Source organism: Oreochromis niloticus, linkage group LG7 (genome assembly GCF_001858045.2).
Source record: "Oreochromis niloticus isolate F11D_XX linkage group LG7, O_niloticus_UMD_NMBU, whole genome shotgun sequence".
In the NCBI taxonomy this organism is placed as follows: domain Eukaryota; kingdom Metazoa; phylum Chordata; class Actinopteri; order Cichliformes; family Cichlidae; genus Oreochromis; species Oreochromis niloticus.
In genome coordinates this window covers 61223873-61246712 of record NC_031972.2, presented here as the reverse complement: position 1 = coordinate 61246712, position 22840 = coordinate 61223873, and the positions used below count along the sequence as shown (strand labels likewise).

The window sequence follows — 22840 nt, the reverse complement described above, 5'->3', positions numbered from 1 at the left end:
GATAGTGTGGCTGAGACACAAGGCACGTGTAATATAAACTACAACTTTGGCCAAGTTGGTAGTTCAGCATTAGTTTGATTTATTTTGTTTAAAATAGCTTTGTAAGCACATAATTTAATAAATGATATGGTGTATATACTAAAAAAATACTGAAAAATATTGGTCCCACCTATGCAGTGAGAAGATAAGATAAAGGGATATCGAATACAAATATACAAGGAGAGATAAACGGGCAGAAGTCAGAACCATATAATGCCATATACTAACCAGATTGTCACGGCTAAGTCACATGTAATGAGTTTACAGGCACAATGTTGTTGTATAACTATTCTGTCAAAACATAATGGGGATAATAAAAAAAAATTACAAGTCCCTTTCCAAACAATCTTTAAGGTTACTCTTACAAGCCACACACACACACACACACACACACACACACACACACAAATAAAAAGCAAAAAATCCAACAGCCTGTAAACATCATGCTTCCTTCTATAGCAGGAAGCATGATGAATGAATGAATGAATTAGATCTTTAGCACTTTATTAGTGACTGCATCATCTCTCATTCATCCTTTGCAATTATGTATGAGGTTCAAATGTAAGATAATGTAAACCAGCAACATTTTTACCATGAATTAATTTGCAGCTATAAAGCCTCTCTGTTTCTACAAGGACATTTTACATAGCATGTAAGTCCTGCAATCAGAGCAAACTGTCCCAGTTGAAATTTGCATGGATTTGCTAATTATACAAAACCCCGGTGGGGCACAGAGTGTCAGCCAGATCTAATTGTGTAGAAATGAGCAAGATAGAAAAAGGAAGACAGACTTGGAGGAGTAGAAATAGAAAAAAAAAGAGAGGACTAAGATTAGCAGTTGGAGGCTGAATGATTCGCTGCCAGATCATAATACATCGGAGGAGTTTCACCATGTTATGAAATTGCCTCTAATTGCACTGAGCACCCTGGTTCCCACCGTGGCTCTGTTCGCTGTTAAGGTCTGTCATCAGCCTTTGAGTAAACATACAGACAAAGGGTTGTCTACCTAAGGAGAGGCAGGCTGCATGCATTCTCCACATCACAAAGGGATTACTGATGCCATCCCTGAAATCATCAAAGGCATCTGCCATGTCACATTATCCAATACTGATGACAATGCATCAGATCTCCTTTCATTTGCTTGCAGTGCAGCAGGTGAACGTGGGTAATAAAGGTGAAGTACTCACTGTACTGAATGAAGACAGGAACAAGCTGAAGATCCAAAAGCTATTCCTCAGAATGGAATTGTTGTCTTTCTATCTTCCTTCCTCCCTTTCCTCTTCTCTTTCTGCCTCTCCTCCTGCCTTCTTCCCCCCCTCCACCTCTTCTTTTCTCACCACAGCAAGATGCTGCCTGGACCAGTGCTCGTTGTCATGGTAACCAAGACTGGGGGGGGGGATTTTCATGTGACTGGATCTCCTTGAGCACTGATTGGCCAGATACACTGATGTAGGGAGGGAGAGATGGGGCGGAGGGGGTGATGTCACATGCCCATCGGTTCACAGATTGGAGGAATCCTCAGCCAGGCCGCCTGCAAGCACAGACAGACACAATGGGCGTCTTTTTAAGGTGGGGTTGATCTGAAGTGGAGCGCTTCCACAGTCAGGAAGAATCCCCTTGACTGACTGAGTGACTGACTGATTTAGTGGTGTGGTGACTTACTTAAAGGGATTCTGACATGCTGATGTAAGAAGTGAGATGGCGCTGGCTTGGCTCCCACCTGTTTTTGCTCTCATTTCAAACTGTACTGCTTTCTGCTGCCACTAAAATCTCTCCCAACTGGCAGGATGCAGAGTGTTACAAAACATATGGGATCGCTCATATGTGGCAACTTGACCTGCTGGACCTACCGCTGTTCCTCCTCCTACTGGGCCTACTGTATTTATAGGACTGCAGAAACCAGACAGATGCAGGACTGCTGCTATTCACTCTTAGATAGCCATATTCATACTGCTTTCAACACAAACCATTGAGACATGTATGTCTCAATGCATTGCTGCTGATAAGAACTTTCAGCTATTTCCTGAAATAAAAGGTTTCATTCAGACCACACATTTAACTGCTGCCAAACTGTGATTAAAAATACAGAAGAGCTAGCAGAACACCACAAGAATGTGCAGCCATAATTGCATAATTATTCTTACTTTTGTCATATATTTTCTGTTTTAGAGTCTTGAAAGGTAGTGGTGATGAAGACACAGGAATTAAAGGAGGACTCAGCAGCTGAGTGAAAAAAGAAAGAGCTTCCTGGCTTCATTTAAGCAGTAGATATCAGATATCAGGATAAACACTTTTATGTTTTCTATCTCTTTTGAGCAGAAAGTAGGTCTCTATTAATTTCCCAACAATGACATGAGTAATCACGGTCCGAGCCTGTTGTCCAGACTGTTGTGTAACAGTTTGGGATTGGTCCAGTTCAGCCAGAGATGAGAAATGTTCTTGAATCGTGTTTGTTTCTCTGAGCTGAGCTGATGTCATCTGTTGCCTTTTTGCACTCAGCAACTCAATAATCCCGATATGACAAAGTTTTCAGAGTTGGTGGTCGTCTGGATTGCTTCACTTTGGCCATCTTGTTTTGCAGTGCAACTGTGGAGAGTCGTGCTGTGTATGTGCGTGCACACCCACTGATTTCCCTGTAAGCACTGACCTGTGTCTAAAGACATTTCTTTACTTTTTTAAGTAAAATTAATTATGCATTTTTTCTATGCTATGGAAAATGACAAATTATATTTATTCTTAAAACATACAAATAGATGTGAATGCATATTTTCACTGTGAATATCACACCCGCACTCACCCACTCACACTGTCTGAATCAATCAGTCATGTAGCTTAAACATCAAGCTCCAGTGACACCAGGGCTATGCATAATGCACCCATTTTTCCTGTAATGCCATAACTGGGCAGTGAGCTTTATTAATAAAACATGCACTACTGTCTCCAAAGCCATCTGTTTCTCCACACCCAACAGGCACTGCCCACGTAAAGGTGTCATTCACTTCCATAAAAAAACACTGTTTTTCAACAGAATAAAAAAAATGCAGGACTTGCTTAGTGCTTCCTTATTTTGCATCTAGATCACTCCATCTTTGGTGCAAAAAATGTACATAAACAAAATTAAAATGCTGCAGAAATCTGATTTATGTCTTATTTACTGTGAGTCTAACACTTGAAAAAAACAAAACAAATATGCTTTATGTGTGATGATCGACTTGTTTACAAAAGTGGAGCTTAACTGTAGCAGACGACATGTTAATGCAGGTCCAGCTCTCTAAAACTCACGACAGCCATAAGGCCTTCATCTGTACGGCTACATTCATATTGAGGCTGTCACTGTTACTGTCCCTCCTCTCCTCCAATTCTCTCAAGTGTCTCTGTACATATGCTCTCCCCTCTCCCTTCTCGTGTGAGTGTGAATGAAAAGATGATGAGATCAGTGATACTAGTGATCTCATCATGTTCATAGCCGGCCATCAGGAAGCTGTTATGGGCCACTGAGCACTAAGCTGCAGAGGAGAAGGAACTGAGAAGAGGAATGGCAAAAGTAAATCTTCCTCATCAGATTGACCTTACTTGGATATTCATGTTTCAATTTGAGAGCATATTAATGCTAAGAATAATTGATCAATTAATGAAACTATCAGCAGAGATAGAGAAACTAGCATTTTATCAATAGAAAAACATATATACATATAACTGACTATATAATATAACTATATATTACTATATAACATATAACTGAATTTCCCAGAGGAACCTACCCAAAGGATTAATAAAGTTCTATCTATCTAAGCCCAAACTAAAGCCTGTTTACTACAAAAGAAAACAACGTTTACTTGAGAAAGCAGTTCAATACGATTAAAAAAGTGTCAAACAAAGTGGAACATTTCCATTGTAGATCAATCCCCAGATAATAACTATATTTCCAGAACGCTGAAAGAATAAAAACTGTCAAATATTATGCGCAGAAAGACAGCAGATTTTGAGATGTGTTGCTGGTTGAGCAGGTAAAAAATGGGTCAGATTTGCTGTATGTTTTCACCTGCTCTCTCTGCTCTCTCGCCCCACCTTCATGTTAAATTTTCACTACTCCACTATTATCAATGGACTCACCAACTGTTTATTTATTTATTGGATACAAACTGAAATAAATCACCTGAAGACACACACTCAACAACCGAGGAAATGCTCCAATATGAATAAATAGGATTCTAGCAGCAAACTTGTCAACAGCGCACAAGAAAGATGTGTGCACAGCTTCTTCTTTTTTTTTTTAATTTAGGGAGGGCAATTGTTTGATCCTTCAGATAAACACAGCATGAATTCTCTCAGTCCAAAAAAGTGATAATGGAAAGGACTTTTAAGAATCGTATCAGTGTGTAACTTTACCGTTTCATTTCCTCCAGAACCGTGAGCTCTAACTCTGTGCAAACACTACGTAAATCAGCTCCAGTCGGCTGCCCCCGAGCACGAAGAATAGAGGGAGAGGTTATGAGAGACTGAGGTGTTTGTGTGTGAGATGGTTGGGTGCTCAACAAAGGAAATCGGTGAACAAAAGTTAGAAAGTGAAAACGCACCTACCCACAGAGTCAGGGGAGAGAGAAACAGCAGACAGTGGGTGTCAGATTTCAGGAGGTTAGGCTGTGTCTGTGGTCAGTCTGAGCAGGTCTAAATTTAAGCATATGTGTTTAGGATACCTCAGACCAGGCCTGTGTGAGGACTGAAAAAAGTAGTGGTCAGGGTGCGGCCGCACTGGAAACATTTCTCACACTGCTGGTTATTCACCGTGTCCATGAACTGCTAAGTTGGTAGGCTGTAAATCCATCCGTTCATACAAGAGTCAGTAGTCTCTGATCTTTAGCAACGCACAAGACGTTCCTGGTCTAAGTATGGCTGTGAATGTCATGACTCAAGGTGTTTAGGGGTCAGGGGTTACCAGCGTAGAGTGGATCAAGCTAAACAGTGAGCTGTGGGCATCCATGGGAAAAATAATTCAGTTTATTTTAACAATATCTTATACGCATTGCAAGGAAGGTATTAATCTTAGAATATAACAGAATAAAAGAGCATATTTTGCATGTTTACCTTGAAAGTATTAGCTTTATAAGAGAATACGTAATTCTTCCATAACAACAACAACAACAACAACAACAACAACAAAAAACAGCAACAGAAATGAAAAGTAAACATTAAACATAACTTAAAGGTTTTTATCAAGTATTTCTGTAAGGCTGTGGTTTTGGGGGTACATTAGTTCTTAAAGCTAGTTATTTGTAAGCATGCTAACATGCTAACAAACAAGCTGTTTTGGGGTATAATGCTAACCATGTTTCCCATTACAGTTAAGATTTTTTGCTATTGTTTCTAAATTAGTTCTAAGACATTCGATATGAATTTATGGCACTACAGGAGACATGAATAAAGGGTGATGCCTACAGCTAAGCTAATTCACTCAAAATCACTCTCAAAGTGAAAAACTCATGTCGGCACTAAAGGCCATCTTAGGTATGGGCACCATGTCTGCACCACATGGCAACCCCTTTTATATTGCTGTTACAGATCATATAACCAGCACCAACACACTATACCAGCATCAATGTGAATGGTAAATGGCCTGTATTTGTATAGCGCTTTACTAGTCCCTAAGGACCCCAAAGCGCTTTACACATCCAGTCATCCACCCATTCACACACACATTCACACACTGGTGATGGCAAGCTACGTTGTAGCCACAGCCACCCTGGGGCGCACTGACAGAGGCGAGAAAGAAAGAATGCAAATCAACAATGTCACAATGTGTGCAGAAATGACTACGAAGCCAGCGGTTGTGGAGGTTTGGTCAGAGTGGCAAAACCTATATCGTTCAGGTAAAGTTTCCACACCCTCAGCACAGGTAAATATGGATAAATAGACTGTAAAAACTCTATTTTATCTCGGATAAAGGAGTGAAAGTGTTTACTCTGCTTATTTGCCCTCAAAGATTAAGCATACATGTTATTGCTCCATTCACTCTGACAGGTAAGGGATATCGTTTCCTCCTCTGCTGGCACTAATCTTACTATAACATCTTAATTCAGCAGGATCAACTGTCATTTCTGTCTCACTAAATTTAATAAGGTGGTAGAGGAAAAACATGCTGGACTAAACAGTGCATGAAAATGGATAATTGCATCTAAATCCATGGAATTAGATGGTCTAATAAATTGAATTACATTCCGCTACAAGGTAATATTCATGATGGCTGGGACACAATAAAAAGGTTGTGCCACAGAACACTAGTTCACCAGTTTCGATAATGGATTTATTTCAGTCACATCAAAACTCTAGCTCACTATTACAGTTACATAACTAATCCAACAGAAGCATGCTTCCTTGAAGAGTGTCTTCATGAAGAGGAGTGTTTTTGCATGTCATTACTATATATTTGTTACTATTGCATTAAAGGACTATTGCATTAAAGGATAACAGCAGTGACCAAGCCTGCTCAGTTATTTTGGTCGAAATAGATCTCATGATTATCTAACAAGACATTTCAAAATCTACTTCAAATAGATTTAAGTAGCAGATTTAGTGAATTAAAAAAAACCCCAAATACTCGTTTTTTTGGCTGCCTTTGAAAACAGCTGGTGTGCAAACACATAAAGGTCAAGTTGCATTATATTGATTATAATACTTGAAATATACACTTTTAAAGAAATACATTTATGATATGAAGTTAAATGACCAACCCTTCAGCTTTATACAAGAAGTGTAGTTCACTCTTCTTTCAACACTGTGCAGTGTAACACAATGGTTGTGCAATGTTTTCTGAGACTGTGAAGGGAGCTTATTTTGTAACATCTGAACATGGGCTTGAAGCTTCAAAATAAAAATAATAATTCAAGATCTTTTCCAAATGTGTGGTTGTTCAGAAGGCAGAGGGGAAAAAAAGATGCCACTGAGTTGCATTTCAGGACTCCTGTGTTTTTGGGATTAGACTCACACTGGACTTATCTTTTGTGAGACAGCAAAATGTAAAACCTACAGAAGTCTTTTCATCTGGGTTCTTCTTGTATTGCGAGTACCCAGCAAAGCGTCATCAGTGTTACTTTCCACACTTTCCCCAGAGGGTGCGATTAAGCTGTGCCTTATCAAATACCAAACGGTGATTCCAAACAATGTGTGCTCGCGACTAGAACAGAATTTTAATCACATTCTGCTTTAGACTGCCAAGGTGCCCTCTGCCTTTTTTTTCTCCCTTTTTCATGCACTCTCCCCCTCTCAGAGAGGCTGCTATGTACTCGCCCTGATCAGATGATGGGTTTGCTAACTGTAATCAGAAGTCAGTAAACACAGTCCTCAGCAAAGCTTTTTCAATACAGTTGGAGACAAAGCAGAGCTGAACTGCAGTTTACACAATGGCCTCAAATCTCAGTACAAATCAGCTCGCATATATTACCCAAAAATTCAAGTTGATCACATCTGACAACATAAGCTGAGCTGGAGAGCTGTTTTTTTCAGCCTTCATCAAAGCTAACATATAGCCTGGCTTTTACCCCTAAAGTGAAAAAACAGCAAGATTAAGTTGTTACTTTTTTTAGCTTCAAGTATACTTCTGGATTCCAGCTTATCGTGATGATTCATTAAGTGCACAACAAACAGGTAATGGTTTCAGTTGACACTTAAACTTGATACAAAGTGGCCATGATGGTCGTCCGTGAGTCTGTGCACACATACAGCCCAAGGACAGAAAGCAAACACCTCTACCCCTGTTACAGGCACATGTACCTGTAACATATATATAGTGCACATGCGCTATACACGACACACAATTCTCCCGCATTGTGTCTACTATTATCAGTGACCTTTACTGCTGTAGGAGACTGAATAGTACAACAAACAGTCCTTGTCCTGTAGCTATCAAGGGACATGAGCAGTGTAAATGAATTCTGAATTCTTGCATTGCATGAAGGCCCTGAGATGTGTTAGTGTGAGTTTCTTCAAAGACAGTTTTATTGGATCTCTTACAGCAGCCTCCTGGTGTCGAGGATATGACTCACTTTCTGTGAGGCCAATAACGCAACAGGACAACAGAGGAGAAGATATTTAAGTGTATGTTGAAAGAAAAACTGGCAACGTTTCTCCACCCTGGAAATGCAGTGGACAGTAGCTACGGTGTTCAAGACGGCTTGAAGAGCAGATATCATGTTCCAAGCCCTGATATTGACAGGTTTAGGTTAAGGTGACAGCATGAACGGAGCCGTTAGGTTTCTAACACAATCCATTATAAGATGTCAATTTGTTTAATAGCAACAAATTGATCCTGCTCTGTCCTAGGGGAGGATTCTCAGCTGATGCTGATATTTTTCTTTTACTGTTGTCGTTGTTTTAATTACAGTAGTTTGTATGTGACGCTTGCGCCATACCACAGACATTTCTCTTATTGCTCACCTGTCCAAATTCTCACAGTCTGTGTTATCAAACCAGATCTCCACTCTCTGTGTCAAAGCCAAAGAGAAAACACACAGCTAACGACTGCAGCTGTTCAAATATTGTGACATGTGATCTGTGGCTGGCACAAAGAGAGACTGTAGTGAATGACCAGGATACAAAGAGTGGAGAACAGGGGGCTCAACCGTGTGGCCTGTCCCTGACTCCCAAACACAGGCACAAACAGCAGCGTCTTTATTGTGCATTCTTCTACACGTCATGCAGAGCTGCTGCCTTTGGCCTCTGACAAATATCCTTACACACACACAAAAAACTCCACCCACAATTGCAAACTATTTTCGGAAGCAGGATAATTATTTAAAACCAACATGAGGAAATCCAAGAAAAGGTATTATCTATACAAATATGTTGAATAAACATGACTATGAGCGGTGGCTGCTGAGCAGAAATCAAACCAAGGGAAGACTGAGTAATGAATTCTTTATCTCATAAAGAACAGAACTGCTTTTGTTCTGCTGGTAGCTCTTACTCATGCTTTGACAAGACTTTCAGAGCCGTTTATTCATCCCACTGCCACCTTTCCCTTTACGGCTTTTATCGCACCTGTAGATGAGGATCAGACAGACAAAGCCGCTGCTTTTAAAGCTTTCCACACACCTTTTTTGAGTCAGACAGAAAAGTCCTTTCTGCCACTACCTACACCCTAAGACTTCTGCTTTGGGTGTGTATTGAGAATATCAGGGCTCTTCTTGGGCTAAATTATGATGTTAATGTGGTCAGCAAGTGGAATTAGAAAGGTTAAAAACACAGAAACTGGAAATTCATTAGCAAACGAACCCCATGACCTCACTGCTGTACTGATGCTGACTGGCACTGACACATGCTCTTTGGAGGCGACAAAGCCAGGCAAGCAGCTCAGTGACTCTCTCCAGCTAAGCACATCAATGTTGCAAGCTAAATGCTAAGATCAGTATGCTAACGTGATCACAACACAGTAACGTTTCCATTACAGCATGCTAGCATCTGATGATTAGTAAGAGTCAAAGGCCACAAATTAAGGTTTGGACGCAGTTGTGGCACTAGACTAAAGGATTTGGGCTGTTAGTAGCTTATATAGAAGAAGTAAACACTGTTATATCCACAAGTTCACTCAAAACCACCTATATTTGATCTCAGTTACATGCACATATGCACACAAGCTGCTTGGATTATCACAGTCTGATATATCTATCTGAGGAAATGAAGAACACATCAGTAAAGAATGCAACCTTTCATTTACAAGAAAGTAGATGACAAAGTCCAGCAATGTTGATAATCCCAGAGCTCAGGGAAAGACCTCACTGAAGAGGCCTCATGTGAGGTTTTTCATTTCCTGTTTTCTTCTTTTCAGCCTGATGAGGTTCTATGGACTTCACAAGACATAAAAGTATGAAATAATACCTTGACAGCCTTAGTAGGCTTTAGTATATTTGGATTACTGCAAGGTTAGTTTTCAGGCCTCTTTTTAGTCTTTACTTTCTCCAAAACATGAGGCGATGACATGCTTGTCATCTTCATTGCAAAAGGGAAGTTTGGGTCATAATGAATTCTGATTGCATCCTGGCAAACTGCATTTCTGCAACAACACATTTAAAAGCAGAATATTTTCCAGATGAATGGCAAAAATCACATAAGAATAACAAAGTACATTTTTCCAAAATATAAATTAAGATCAATTTAAGCTGAAATATATGATGCCCTGCCCTCGGAAATGATTGTTGGCATGAAGATAAAGCAAACAATGAGTCATAATGATGGTTATTTGAATGATGACTCATTTTAACTCCACTACAAAAACGAGTGAAGCTGAGAAAAGAGGTTTCTAGTTTTCAAATGGGTTAGCTACTGGTATTTGGTATTCATATACAATGCTTTTATTTTGAAAAAAACACAAGTATACAGGTAAATTAAGAGAAACTGATGGAAAAGAATTTTTAATGATGTAGTAGGTGGGGATTGTGCTGGTATCCACATGCATAATGCCAAGCGTTGCAGCTTGGCATTCCTGCTACACTCTGTATGCTTGTGCATGCATATGAGTGAATCACATTTGGCCTGCAGCTCTCATCCTGACATCAGCTCTGATCTCTGACCCCAGTCATACCCCCTCACCTCAATGAGCTCATCATTATTAAAGAAAGGGAAATATCTGTTCTCAAACTCCAACTGAGTAAAAAGAGCAATTCCACAGAGTTATTTCCACATTTAAAGTCAGTGCGGAAAACAAAATTACATTGATGTTAATAAGTTAAACATACTAAACATATGCAACACTGGCATGCTGCTAGATTTAATGCACAAGAGCATAATTACAGTCGATGTGTCATGTATACAAGCTGGATGTCACTGAAAGGAACAACAGTCATTTCAGCCAGTGTGGGCATCCCATAATTTTCTCATCCAGTGAGGGTGTGGAGCAGCATGTTGGGTAACTCTAAATCGTGTAGTCAGCCTTTCTTTGGTGTCAGTTAACTGGTTACTGTGGTAACTGTGCGCTCTTGGATGGTTTCCCTGTCAGCAGCTCGTCTCTGGCTGTCTTCACAGAAGCTGTGCCCGTGTGGGTCTTCCTAAATGAGCGATATTATATCTGATCTTCCTCTCTAATCTATAGAAAGACAAACATGTAGCCTTAGACAGATGTGGATGCAGGCAGGTTCCAGTCAGGTAATGGACAGCCTGTTATGACAGAAGAGCCAGTGTGAGACAAGGAGAAGCAGGTAAGAGTAAGTTCTGTAGCCTGAAATGAACGTACCCTCCCACTGCTAGGGAAAATATCTACCAAAGGCTAGAATAAAAATAGACAGCAGCCACACCCTGAGTATCCAACCACACTGAATAGGATTTTACACATAATACATGTGGTGTAAAAGAAGATTCCCACAGTTCATCTAGCAGGTTAGCCAGAGCTCAGCCAGTTCCTGGGATCACAGAGATGTGGATTATGAAAAAGGCATGTACATTATTCTTTGCACAATCCCTCCTGCTCTCCAACTGAGGACTCCTCTGTTAGAGAGCAGGGAGGGACTGCTTTTCTGTCCACCTCTCAAGGGTTGAACCTGCGTGACAGCCCAGCTGGAATCCCTACTCTGTCAGACTTCTTTACTCCGCTCTCTACAGCCCACAATTTCACAACAGCAATGGCCCGGTGACAGGTTAATGCAAGAGTCTACCAGTCCACTGTGTCATTCTGGATGGTTACTAGGTTACAGGAGTGTTTGTTTAGTGCTGTTGTGATCAAGAAACACAAGCTCTGGGCAATGAATATGAGGTGAATATGAGGACTATTTACCAGCATAAATTAGCTAAAATATACGACTTTGAGTTCTCGTACTCAGCTGTTAATGTGCTGTTAGGAGCACTTACACCCCCCTCCCTGATATAAGGCTGTGGAGTCACATTTAAATAAATTCTGTGCATCCACGTTTCTCATATGCTAATAGATCAAATGTCCAAGCCTATTTCTAGTGACCTCAACTTTTTTATGTATACCTGCAATTCCTAAATGTAATGTTAAAATGCCAAAGCAACAACTTTGTAGTCATTTTTTTTTTTTTTTTTTAAACGGTATATGAAGACTGTCACTTTTGTAGCAAAATTGCTGGCGAAGGTGTTCTCTCAACAGCAATATCAGTATTTATTCACTTTAATGAAAGTTTTTCAAAGCTGGCTCCATCTGTCTGAAAGTTGATTCCAGTGAAATTGGAAAGAAGAGCCAGAGGGACAGCTGCAACCAAGACCAAACACACTTTCTACTCCTCCCTGCGCATGTGTCTGTGGGCATGAATCTCACGTCTGACCGGGTGTTGCTTCTATTTATAAAACTCTGACCCTGTGGCCTGTGTAACTCCTCCAGGTGCCCTTTGCTGTGAGTCTCCCACCATCACCCCTAGCGGGCTCATCTGTACTCGCAAGATTTGTGTGTACACAATGACGTAACACACCGAGATAAATACGGACAGCCCGGCCCTACCTGGGGCAATTTGTGCTAACATGTTGTTATCATACTATTTTTAACAGCAGGAAAAATAAAACAGTGCAAGAAAATTGCACTAATTTCAAATTTTTTATTGTTCTTGTCATTTTACTATGGGGCCACACACAGCATTGACATGTAAAATTGGACAGAACTCACCATGTTTAAAAACCAGTCTCACTCCCCCAGCCTAATCTGGGCTACTTGGGACACGTATGGATCACTTACACCACTGGCTGTAACGTTACGTGAGCTAGCATGGCCATAAAGTCATCATCCATCAGTCCAGCCTAAATGTCGCCCAAAGAAAACTTCAGATGTGGATTGCTTTTTCTTTTGTCCTGAGAAAAGGCTTTACTTGTGGTTTGCTGACTTCTATTTTTAACTCAAGAGTTGCAAAGTTAAGGATTTATGTTTCACTGTATGTACAATGACCCCAGTTTTATAAGAATTTGAAGGAGGAAATTAGAGGTCATCCATATCTATACTGTATGTATTTAAGACATTCCTGCATCTATCCATTTTCTGCCGCTTATCACAGTTTGAGTCATGACGGCCCACACTTCCCTCACCCCAGCCACCTCCTCCAGCTCATCCAGGGGGACACCGAGATGTCCCCAAGCCAGCTGAAAGATGTGTTCTCTCCAGTCAGTCCTGAGTCTGCCCTGGGGCTTCTTTCGAGTAGGACATGCCCGGAATACCTCATCTAGGAGGCGTCCAGGAAGCATCCTAGTCAGATGCCAGAACCACCTCAACTGGCTCCTTTCAATGTGGAGGATGAGCAGCACACTAAATACTCAAGAATAACTGAGATAAAAGGAAGGTTGGAGATGGCCTATAGCTAGCTAAGATAGCTCGGTCAAGTGATGCTGAAGTGAAGTAGTGGTTTCATTATTGCCAGATTGAAGTCCTGCGGTACATGATTGATCAAATTTAAGATCGAATCATTAGTTAAAGGATCGTTGTTACATGGATACTATTAGACAGTGAAGAAAGTTGTGAGATTATTGCGCAGTTAAAGACTTTCCACATTGCTGTATCGTATACTGTGTTCTCTGCCCACAGAGATTATATTGATACAAAAAAAAAAAATCATTTTAATCTTGTTTCATAAGCAAATGAATATGCAGTCGAGCAAACAAAACTGCGCAGGTTATTTCTGTACTCAACTATGATTCACTAAAGAGAAAGCAGACAGGACGAGACAACATCCCCGCGGTGTCCATCTGCTGACCAAGACAAAGCAATTAGAGAAATAATGGCTTAAAGGGATTACCTGCTGATTATTGTCCAGACAGCATGCAACCAGAACGCAAAGTCTAAGGCTCCTCTGAAAGAGGTAAAAGGACTGTGTGTGTGCATTTAAGTACAAAGAAACACATAACCAGCGTTTTGGTTCTTTTCATTCCATCAGCATGATGTTGTTTGCTCCATCTCTATGGTTCTTCTCGATATATAGAGTGAGGGAAAGTTAAAAGTGGGACAATGTTTTTTGTGGTCTCATTCTATTCTTCCACATACACACTAATAGCTGCCTGGCTGGTCTTGGCGGAGCTGCTGCTGCTGGTGGTGCAAACTGTCCTGAAAACATCCAGAGGATGTGGTCTGAAGGACAGCAGTGCAGGGAGATCCAGTGCCTGCTAATAGGGATTAATGCTGTCAGAGGATCAGCTGTGGCGTACCGGATATCTTTATAAAGTTTAACAAAATACCACAGCTACCTAACAACATGCACTATAATGCTTTTGCAAGAAGGGTTTCTGAGCCAAAATTAGTTAGGAGTTTGTAAAAGGATCCTTATTTTCTGCAACTGCTTTCCTAATAAAAGGCTTCTTCAAATATGACCTGTATTCTCTGGAATCCAAAACCTGTGTTGTGTTTCCTTGTCTGCTATAAAGAACAATAAACATGTTTAATGTGTCAGCTACTAGTGCAAAGGACACAACAGTTAGGTCTGTGGAAGACATCCGCCAGCAGCTGACAGGCAGGATCAGTGTCTGAAGTCAGCTGCCGAGCAAACGGGCACCCTCTCATGAATGACAGCTATTCACCTCTCCCTAGAACATCATATGAGTGCTGCCTCCTACTCAGCACAGCGGCAGCGCACAATGTGACACTGTGTCTTCTGATACAGTACAGCCTGGTGGAGAGGGGGTGACAGAGAAACAGATAACCTGCACTGTGACCTTGAGGACAGCGATCGTCCGCCGGCGACCAGAGGTGATGTCAGCAAGAGTTACCTGACCTGACACGAGGCGGTACAATGGTGAGCCTAATGCATGCAGACACTTTTGCTTCTAAACTTGGATAAAATATGTGTCATGCAGTGGTAAGTAGGGCAGCACTAGCTACTGGCACATTCTTTCTGTACCCTTCTCTAACCTTGCTTATCTCTCTCTCACACACAGAGAGAGATAAATGTTCATTTGTTATGAAAACAGATCCTCCTGGAGATCCATGACTTTCCTCCATTACGTCAGATGAGTCTCATGTCACACACATGTGCAGAAAATCTAAACTTTCTCTTATCGCTGCTGTTTCTGCATCTCTAGCTCAGAAATCCCCCTGACACCCTCACCTCACTATCATGCAGAGAAGACAGGCAGAGATGACAGAGCAAAGATAACCTGCAACCTAAAAGGGGTGGAGAGAAGGGAAATGTAGGTTTTAGACCACACAATACGGTTGAAGGCACTGCTGGTCATAAAAACGTGATCGAAAATCCAGGAAAAAAATATGTGTGGTATTTGAGACAAATGAAGACACTCAGTTTCATGCAAAATTCATATGCGCAGCCAATGCTAAAAGTGAACACAGTGGCATCCTTCCATGACATCAGTGCCAGCTGGCCCTTAGCTGGGTACCGCAGATGTCTGCAGTGTCGCCATCAGTCAACTATTCGTGCTGCCATTGATTCATACTGTCGGCAGCAGCAGCAGCTCTAATGGTATGTAATAGTGCAGCATGCAGAGAATTGCATAAGAAGAAGCCATGCTTGTAAACAAGGAGGGCGAGGACCACAACCTCCCACAGCAGCGCCACTGCAACAAAGCTAACAGCTGTAAGGGCTCATCGTAGGCTGTGTCAACAATACTTGCCTCATTCACTGTCATGAAACTGCAGGAATGTCATTTTCTGACACACATACACACACACTCACACATACAGCGCACAAATGTCTGCAACTGCACCCTATTCAGGAGAACCCAAACATCTACCTTGGTTACAAAAACAAACAAAGTGGGAAGGCACCCCGTCTGTGGGACTCTGGTTGAGAAACCTGTCTTGTAACATCAGTACATTCCCGAGATGTGACTCTTATTACAGTCAAAGAATACACATGTGCAGCAAAGAGCAGATTGAATGACAAGCAGATAACAGGCAATACTCACAGGGGCTTTAAATATTAGTTAAAAAGAAAGAAATCCTCGTCCATCATCAGTAAAAAGACTCCTTTCACAATTCTCCTCCTCCCTCCTCTCAATGCTTTTTGTCTTTCACCAGCAAACTGAGAGAAACAGCGGCTGAAGGCAGACAGGAAGATCTGCAGTGCTGAACCTCAGTCAGTGTGCTACCTCCTTCTCCCTGTTTCTCTCCTCCCTCCCCTGCCTACCTCCCTCGCAGTTTTCTCCAAGGTCAGTAGGCAGAACCGACTGTTTGACTCCTCCCTTAATGGACAATACCCTCCTACAGGCTGGACGCACAGGCAGTAATTACCATCATGAGCCAGATTAACTCCTGGGTGTGCTCTTGTTGTGTGTGTCCAGGCTGCGCTCAGCTTTCTGAGCTGGGACGGGACAACACACAGACAGGATTACCGTAGGGAAGGTGGGGAGAGGAGGGGGGACGGTTTAGATACCGGGCAAGAGGCAGCAAGCCTGGGATACTCTGCAGCAAACAGGCAACAGACAGAGTCAGAGATGTAACTAAAACTAGCAGCATCGTGAAATTAAAAAGCCGGATTATTAAGTAAAAATGAATTAATCTCTTGCCACAGCATGACTCCTGTGTATAGAAGAGATCGGAAACAAAATCGAAACACAATTACTAGAAGTCATCAAATCCCTTATTAGGGTTTGCTTCTCAAAACTAAGACCAGAATAATTTTAACCAAATGTGCGCATGGGCTGTGAATATTGACCACTCAGGAGTGTGCTGTTGAATACTTGCTGAGTTGTGCACAGTCAACCCCCTGTAGAGACCGATCAGATTTACTGAACATTTAGATGCCTCACTCACTGGCTTTAGAAGCTGTGATGAGGAGCTGGAGGTTATTTTAAAAGAAATATAAACGTGTAACAGTCACGGTGACTGATCATCGGTGCATCTTGATTCATTCATTTAATTAGAGTGTATTTGTATATTCCAGATATTGGTGATTAGAAAAATTCATCTCACCCAAAGGCTAGTGGAAGCATCACTGATCCAAAGAGACTCTGCTGTATGATAAGCATCTGTTGCATGTTCACACTTCTTCAAAAAGACGTAAAGAGCCCACCGACTGACCTGCTTTCAGAGACGCCTAGAATTATCCATGGGAACTGGTTACGTCATGTGCTGCAGGGGAGCGCGCTTTGTCCTTAAGCACAGCTAGTTTTCCTGTGATGTGCTGACACCCTGTGGCTTTCTGGTGTAACTACAACACCTGTAAGCCTGTGACGTTTTGGATGAATGACGTCAGATGTTATGATTGCTCAGATGAAACCAAAGCAAAATAAAATCTGAAGTAATTTTCACTCTGGTAATGTACAGTAATTATAAGGCAGCTCAAGTTACAGCTTACTTTGTATTTCACAAATTCTGAAATAGCATGCTCAAAACCAAGCCAAAGAAATACAACAATTAAACATGCAAATGGAAAGTTGGGCCAGCCAACGGATCATTTTTACATAGTAGAACACGTAGAAAAGCACTGCAAATAAACAACAACAACAAAAAGCAACTGAGGATGAACACGAGGATGTAGTTACAGTACAGAACCAGCAGATGGAGGCGTACAGTGTGAGATGGATAAACCAGGAACATGTAATGGACAGCAAAGCTACAGTGCCACCGTTACCTGATGTTCCATCGATTCGTTTACAGTTCAACTGCGATTACATCCACTGACTAACAGCCATGTTGGAATAATGATGCTTTTAAATAATTCTGTGTTAGAAGTGGGAGCGTAATAGTAGACAGTCTTTTCTGGTGCTTAATCAATTCAGGTGAGTCCAAAAGGCACGTCACATGGAAACGAAACATGGCATGAGAAGTACACTGTGGCCACATCAGTAAAATCACCTGGAAGTCGAGGCTTGTGCAGGGAACATTTCAAATCTGCCATATACTCCTGGCACAAACTGCAAAAACACATCTTCAAGTCCTGCTATAAAAACCCCACATTTCCTCTTTTATTTTAATCTAATAAATTAAAATTTTAGGCCCCCGAAACATCACACCACGTCCTGTGGAAAAGACCTAGAATGACTTCTAACCAGCATGATGACTAAGAGACAGGTGAACACAAATGATGCAAGGTAAATCCAAATCTATTTAAAAAGCATGTAAAAATGAGTAGTTGAAGTAAACCATTAATGAAATACAGTACACGTCTTCCCTTCCTGTGCTAACAAAAAGGCAAATCAAACTTCCAATACTGCATGAAAAAGACATCCATGTGTATTCGACACAGAAATGAGTTCAAACGGAACACTGGTGTCTGTGACTTTCCCTAATTTACACTTCTTCCATGTGACCTTCTAAAGTGTCTTTTTATGGATTTGTCCGTAAGGAATCTCTTAATGAAAAACCTGAGCCCTACCAAGTAGTCTGTATACAGTGCATCAAATAACCACATAATGAATACATACATTAAATATTGACCATAATCATCAAGTATGTCACCTTTTATTATTTGTACCACATCTGTGTCTGCGTCTTTAAAACTTGCTCAGAAACTGTTTGATCTGTTTAAAGGCTGATTTCTTCTCCTGTTTGCTTAACCATCAAGTAGCTTCTCAACATGAATTAAAAAAACAGCACTTTAACATGAAAAAGTATATACTGTAAGCCGAGAGGTCGAACACTGTTTTACTGTAGTAAGTAAGGACAGAATAGGTAGCATTAATGAGTGTTATTACTGTGTATGGATGCCCCTTCTTTGCCTGCTGTCTGAACTGGATTGCTGGCTGTGAACTATGATCTTACTGTAGGCTCTAACAGCAGGTATGGTCACGTGAACTGTATCACAGTGTCAAGGCATAACATGGCTCATCATGGCAGAAGACAGGAAGCACCTGATGGTGGAAAGGAAGTTAGGGGTCTGCATCAAAAAGAAGAAATACATCAGGTTATGTGATGTAAAAAGACATTGTGACTTCAGTCTGACACTGTATTTCTGTTTGTGAAGGCGACATAAAGTTGAAACCAGAGTCTGAGGAAATGCAGCAAAATCAAGTCCAACATATGGATCCACAGTACGTGACATTAGCGCTCCCTGGTCCACGGTAAAGAACAGGAAAGAAACACGGGCATGTCGAGTTCACGCGTCTGTTTCACGTCATCTCTGGTCAGCTGTACTCTACTGCAGCTGACGTCAGTCCTTATCAGCCATCCTGTTATGCAGTTTCTCAGGAGCAAACCTCTCTACTTTAGCAGGACTATCTCTCTGCTGTACAGCTTAATGGACTTCCATGGGAAGCACTGTCAGATTAGGTGAAGCAAGCAGGCAGGGTCAGTGACATGACTGGTTAGAGCAGGACACTAGAAGCCAGGACTTCAGCTGTGGTAGCTGGGCACAGCCGCCTGTTTCTGCGAGAGCCGCAGAAGCTCCTCCCTGATGGCTTTGATCAAGGAGGCAGAGGAATGAGTGGGAGGAGAAGTATCCAGAGGTGGGGGGGCTGTCAGATAACCCACACCATCTAGATGGGTCGGGGGGGCCGTGGGCTCCCTGATACCACTCCGGTGAATCTGGAAGATAGAGGAGGACGAGTAGTCAGGGGATCCATAAATAGCAGGCAGGACAGAAAGGGCAAACAGAACAACAGGGAGAGGTGATAAAAAAGAAGAGAATAGATAAGATAAAAAATATCAAGTAACAAAAACAGAAAGAACACCAGAAAATTAGAAGAATACCGATCTTAAACTGTGGGTGTTTCTCAAATGCAATAAAGTTGGCTTCCTGTTAGGATCAAGTTACTGTGCGTTTGTTTTTTTTCCCTTTGATTCAGAAGGAAAAATAATTTCATGATTAAATGAAAAGTTTGGGATTTCATTCAGTTTCAGGTTTCAATGAAATTAAATGAAGTTGTTAATTAAAAAATAAAAATGTCAGTTCACTCACTGCATCTTTTTCAGCTTCTGCTCTGGAGAAATTGTCATCATGATAGTGGTTCCAGCCTAAGCCTCCATTCTGGCCCGGAGCAGCCCTGACTCCTGCTGGGTAACCATTCATCCGACTGGACAGACCCACTTGTGCAAGATGATGGAGCTGGGCACCTAAAAAAAAAAACAATAAACACATTATACTTACTCGCACTAATTTCCTAAAGACCCAACCTTAATCATGCCAGCTTCTTGCCCAACCTTAACCCTTACTGTATCTTCCATTCATACTTAAAACTGCTCGGGATTCAGTGCAGTATTCTTTTATGCTCTCTCAGCTAAGCAGAGAATATATGGAACTGTCTTTACTTGGCATCAGCGTCTGAAAATTTGTCAGCTGCATGCAAATTTATACCCACTGTAAGTGAAGTTGCAAAGTTATTGGCAGCTGCCTGACTGTCTTTCATCAGATTAGCCAAGCTGTTTTAGGGTGAGAGTTAGCGTGCACCCTGGACTGGTTGCACGTCTATCACAGATGTTCTTCAATCATTGCAGACAAATATTGGCAACCTGAATCAGCTGTACGTTTTGCTGACACACCCCATTCCTGCTGCAACAAATGGCTTTAATCGCACATTCACGCTGCATGCCGCACTCAGCCAGTTCAGGAAAGGGCATATTTTAAATGCAAGAGTTATTCCTCTGTAGTCAGAGCTAGTGCAAAACCTTTCACTTTTACATTCATTATTTCTGTCAGTGTTACATATTCTCAGCAGTTTATTGTTAAACAAAGCCAGAAATAAATAGTGTATAGCTCTAAGAATAAAAAAAGGACATATTTGTGTTAATGGTTCATTTTGTTGTTTAGCTGTAACTGACAGCGGGAGTATTTACATTTAGATGGTGACACATCCATTGTTCTTTTTACCAAGTGGGACAAAGCATTTACTCAAAATTATTTAAATATAGCATAAAGATTAAACACTGAGATAACGAACATACATATACTTATCTATCTTTAAGCATTATTGCTTAAGATGTGTGTTTCTTTTTTCCTATTTAAAAAAAAAAGTCTGCAAAAAAGTTGAAAATGAGATGCAGAAATGAATGGACACCACGAGCTTCGTTTGGGGGGCAGCGCAACAGCCTGAACATAAAATATTGTTGTGTTAATATTGCATTCGTGTGATGCTATCAAACTTCCTTTTGTACCTGTGGTTCCTCCCACTGGACGTGGTCTGGCAGATGAGGGCAGTTCATCAGCGTAGAGGCCCCTGCTGGAGTACAGGCTGTCTGGCCGGAGCTGCTCGCCGTGCCCTGCTGTTTCTCCTGGTGGCAGGTAGCTCGAGCCAAGGCCCTGCCTGAAACACAGATGAAAAACTCATTTATGATTTAAGGAAATATAGTGATGCACCGATAGCTGAATACTGGGTCAGTTTAAAGTAAACAATTTGACTAACAGCAGATGATGAGTGTGCACTGTTACTGAACATGGAGACATTTCATACTGTGTGTATTTGTGCTACTTTTTCGCATTCTTTACATTTCTAATCACAGGGAGTCCTACCTATATGGTGCAATCAATAACCTGATAGTCAAACATTTCACAATTTGCTACTAAATAGTGGAAACACAAATGGTTGACAGCTGATACTCTACATGTGTGTACATGTGCAGCCTTTTCAGAATCTATTACGAGGCCGTTGTTCAGACCTGATCCATTAAAACAATAAAATAAAGATCTCCAAAAGTTGAGTCTGTTCATCTGGACGTAGCGTTTTGTGGGAGAAACGTTTCGTCACTCATCCAAGTGACTTCTTCAGTCTCAGCTGACTGCAGGTTTCCCCAAACCTTATAAACAGTACATTTGCATAATGACTGAAACCAGCCCACTGAAGGAACAATGGGCTGGGAGGTCAGTTCCTTAATCATAATTATGCAAATTCCCATGACCATTGATCAACAATCACTGACCCAAACCCACTGATCAAAGAACACTGATCAATGGCCATGAGTCCCATTCACAGAGAGTTGGGGAATGGCTGCAATCACAGCAACAAAATAAAGATGACTCTTTTTCATTATTCATGAGGCTCAACTCTGTAAACTAAAGAAAATGTCCACACTGTGAAAGTTCACCTGTAATTATAAATAGGAAAAACCTCTTGGGGTATGAAGAGCATGTGGAAAGCATAGCATTTATCAGTTCATACCCGACTCTATTTTCAGCAGCTTTACTGACCTTGTTGCTTGTACTGCAGCAGAGGACATGCCCATCTCAGGGAATCTCTGGGGAAGACCAACAGAGATGTGCTGTGTTTAAGTGACAATGATCAAGTACCAGTGACGACAGAGATCTCAGGTATAAACAGTGAAAAACAGTGAACTGTTTTTACAAAGCATCAGGGTGTAGTGATACAAATATTGGAAAAGAAATGCAAAAAAGATTTTTAGTTGATGCTGTCATTCTTATGAGAACACAGCCCTACTGTGTGTGTTGTAATTTACTGTAAATTTGGGTTTGGGGGGTTACTTTATATAGTGAACATTGTTATTTTTACCAAGCAAAGTTTTGTTGGATATCCATATTTTTAATAGCATATAAAAGCACCAGCAAAGGGCTTTTATGGCTGCACTGCTCAGTGTTTCTTTCACTCTTCTGGGGTGAGCACCAGTGTTGGATAGAGGACAAAGTGTTGTTATTAACATATCCTGACAGCTGTAAAACAGCATGAAAGATAAGAAAGCATTCAAAAAGTGTATTCAGGGAGTGAAAATGTATTCACTGCAGTCAAGAAGGTCTGGGATTAAATCTTTAAGGTTGCACTTCCTGTGAATGAATGAATCAATGAATGAAGTGATACATTTAGACCTGGACCATAGAATAACCATACAATGCTTCTATTTTGTTTTTGTTTTTACTAAGAGTAGAATTTTGCGCTTCTAAAGTACCGATTAGGTTTTCTCCTTCTTACACAAACAACCTTAATTTCAGCTAAGCCCTCTACCTCTCATGAATTTCAAAGCAGGGGATAATTGTACATAAATAGTATT

General features: G+C 41.1%; 2 protein-coding genes across 10 annotated transcripts in view; both read right to left on the bottom strand.

The window, feature by feature from the left end:
• mical3a (microtubule associated monooxygenase, calponin and LIM domain containing 3a) overlaps window positions 1–17121 on the bottom strand; it is a 78205-nt gene extending 61084 nt beyond the window's left edge. The window contains exons 1-2 of one of the 7 annotated variants that reach the window (XM_025908714.1): window positions 16880–17121; window positions 1227–1570 (exon numbers count right to left, since the gene is read on the bottom strand). The gene's annotated coding sequence lies outside the window, so the exon portion shown is untranslated. Of the gene's footprint in view, window positions 1–1226; window positions 1571–15873; window positions 16086–16198; window positions 16774–16879 lie in introns of those variants that run through there. The other 6 variants (XM_025908715.1, XM_025908740.1, XM_025908713.1 and 3 more) reach the window with 6 other exon arrangements.
• Window positions 17122–17253: 132 nt separating this feature from the next.
• si:ch211-1e14.1 (UPF0606 protein KIAA1549) overlaps window positions 17254–22840 on the bottom strand; it is a 37972-nt gene continuing 32385 nt past the window's right edge. For all 3 annotated transcript variants that reach the window (XM_025908743.1, XM_025908744.1, XM_005471094.4), the window contains 4 exons: window positions 22029–22075; window positions 20999–21147; window positions 19806–19960; window positions 17254–19432 (listed from right to left, as the gene is read on the bottom strand). In XM_025908743.1, the coding sequence (XP_025764528.1) occupies window positions 19241–19432; window positions 19806–19960; window positions 20999–21147; window positions 22029–22075 (543 nt within the window). In that variant the 3' untranslated portion in view covers window positions 17254–19240. The remainder of the gene's footprint in view (window positions 19433–19805; window positions 19961–20998; window positions 21148–22028; window positions 22076–22840) is intronic.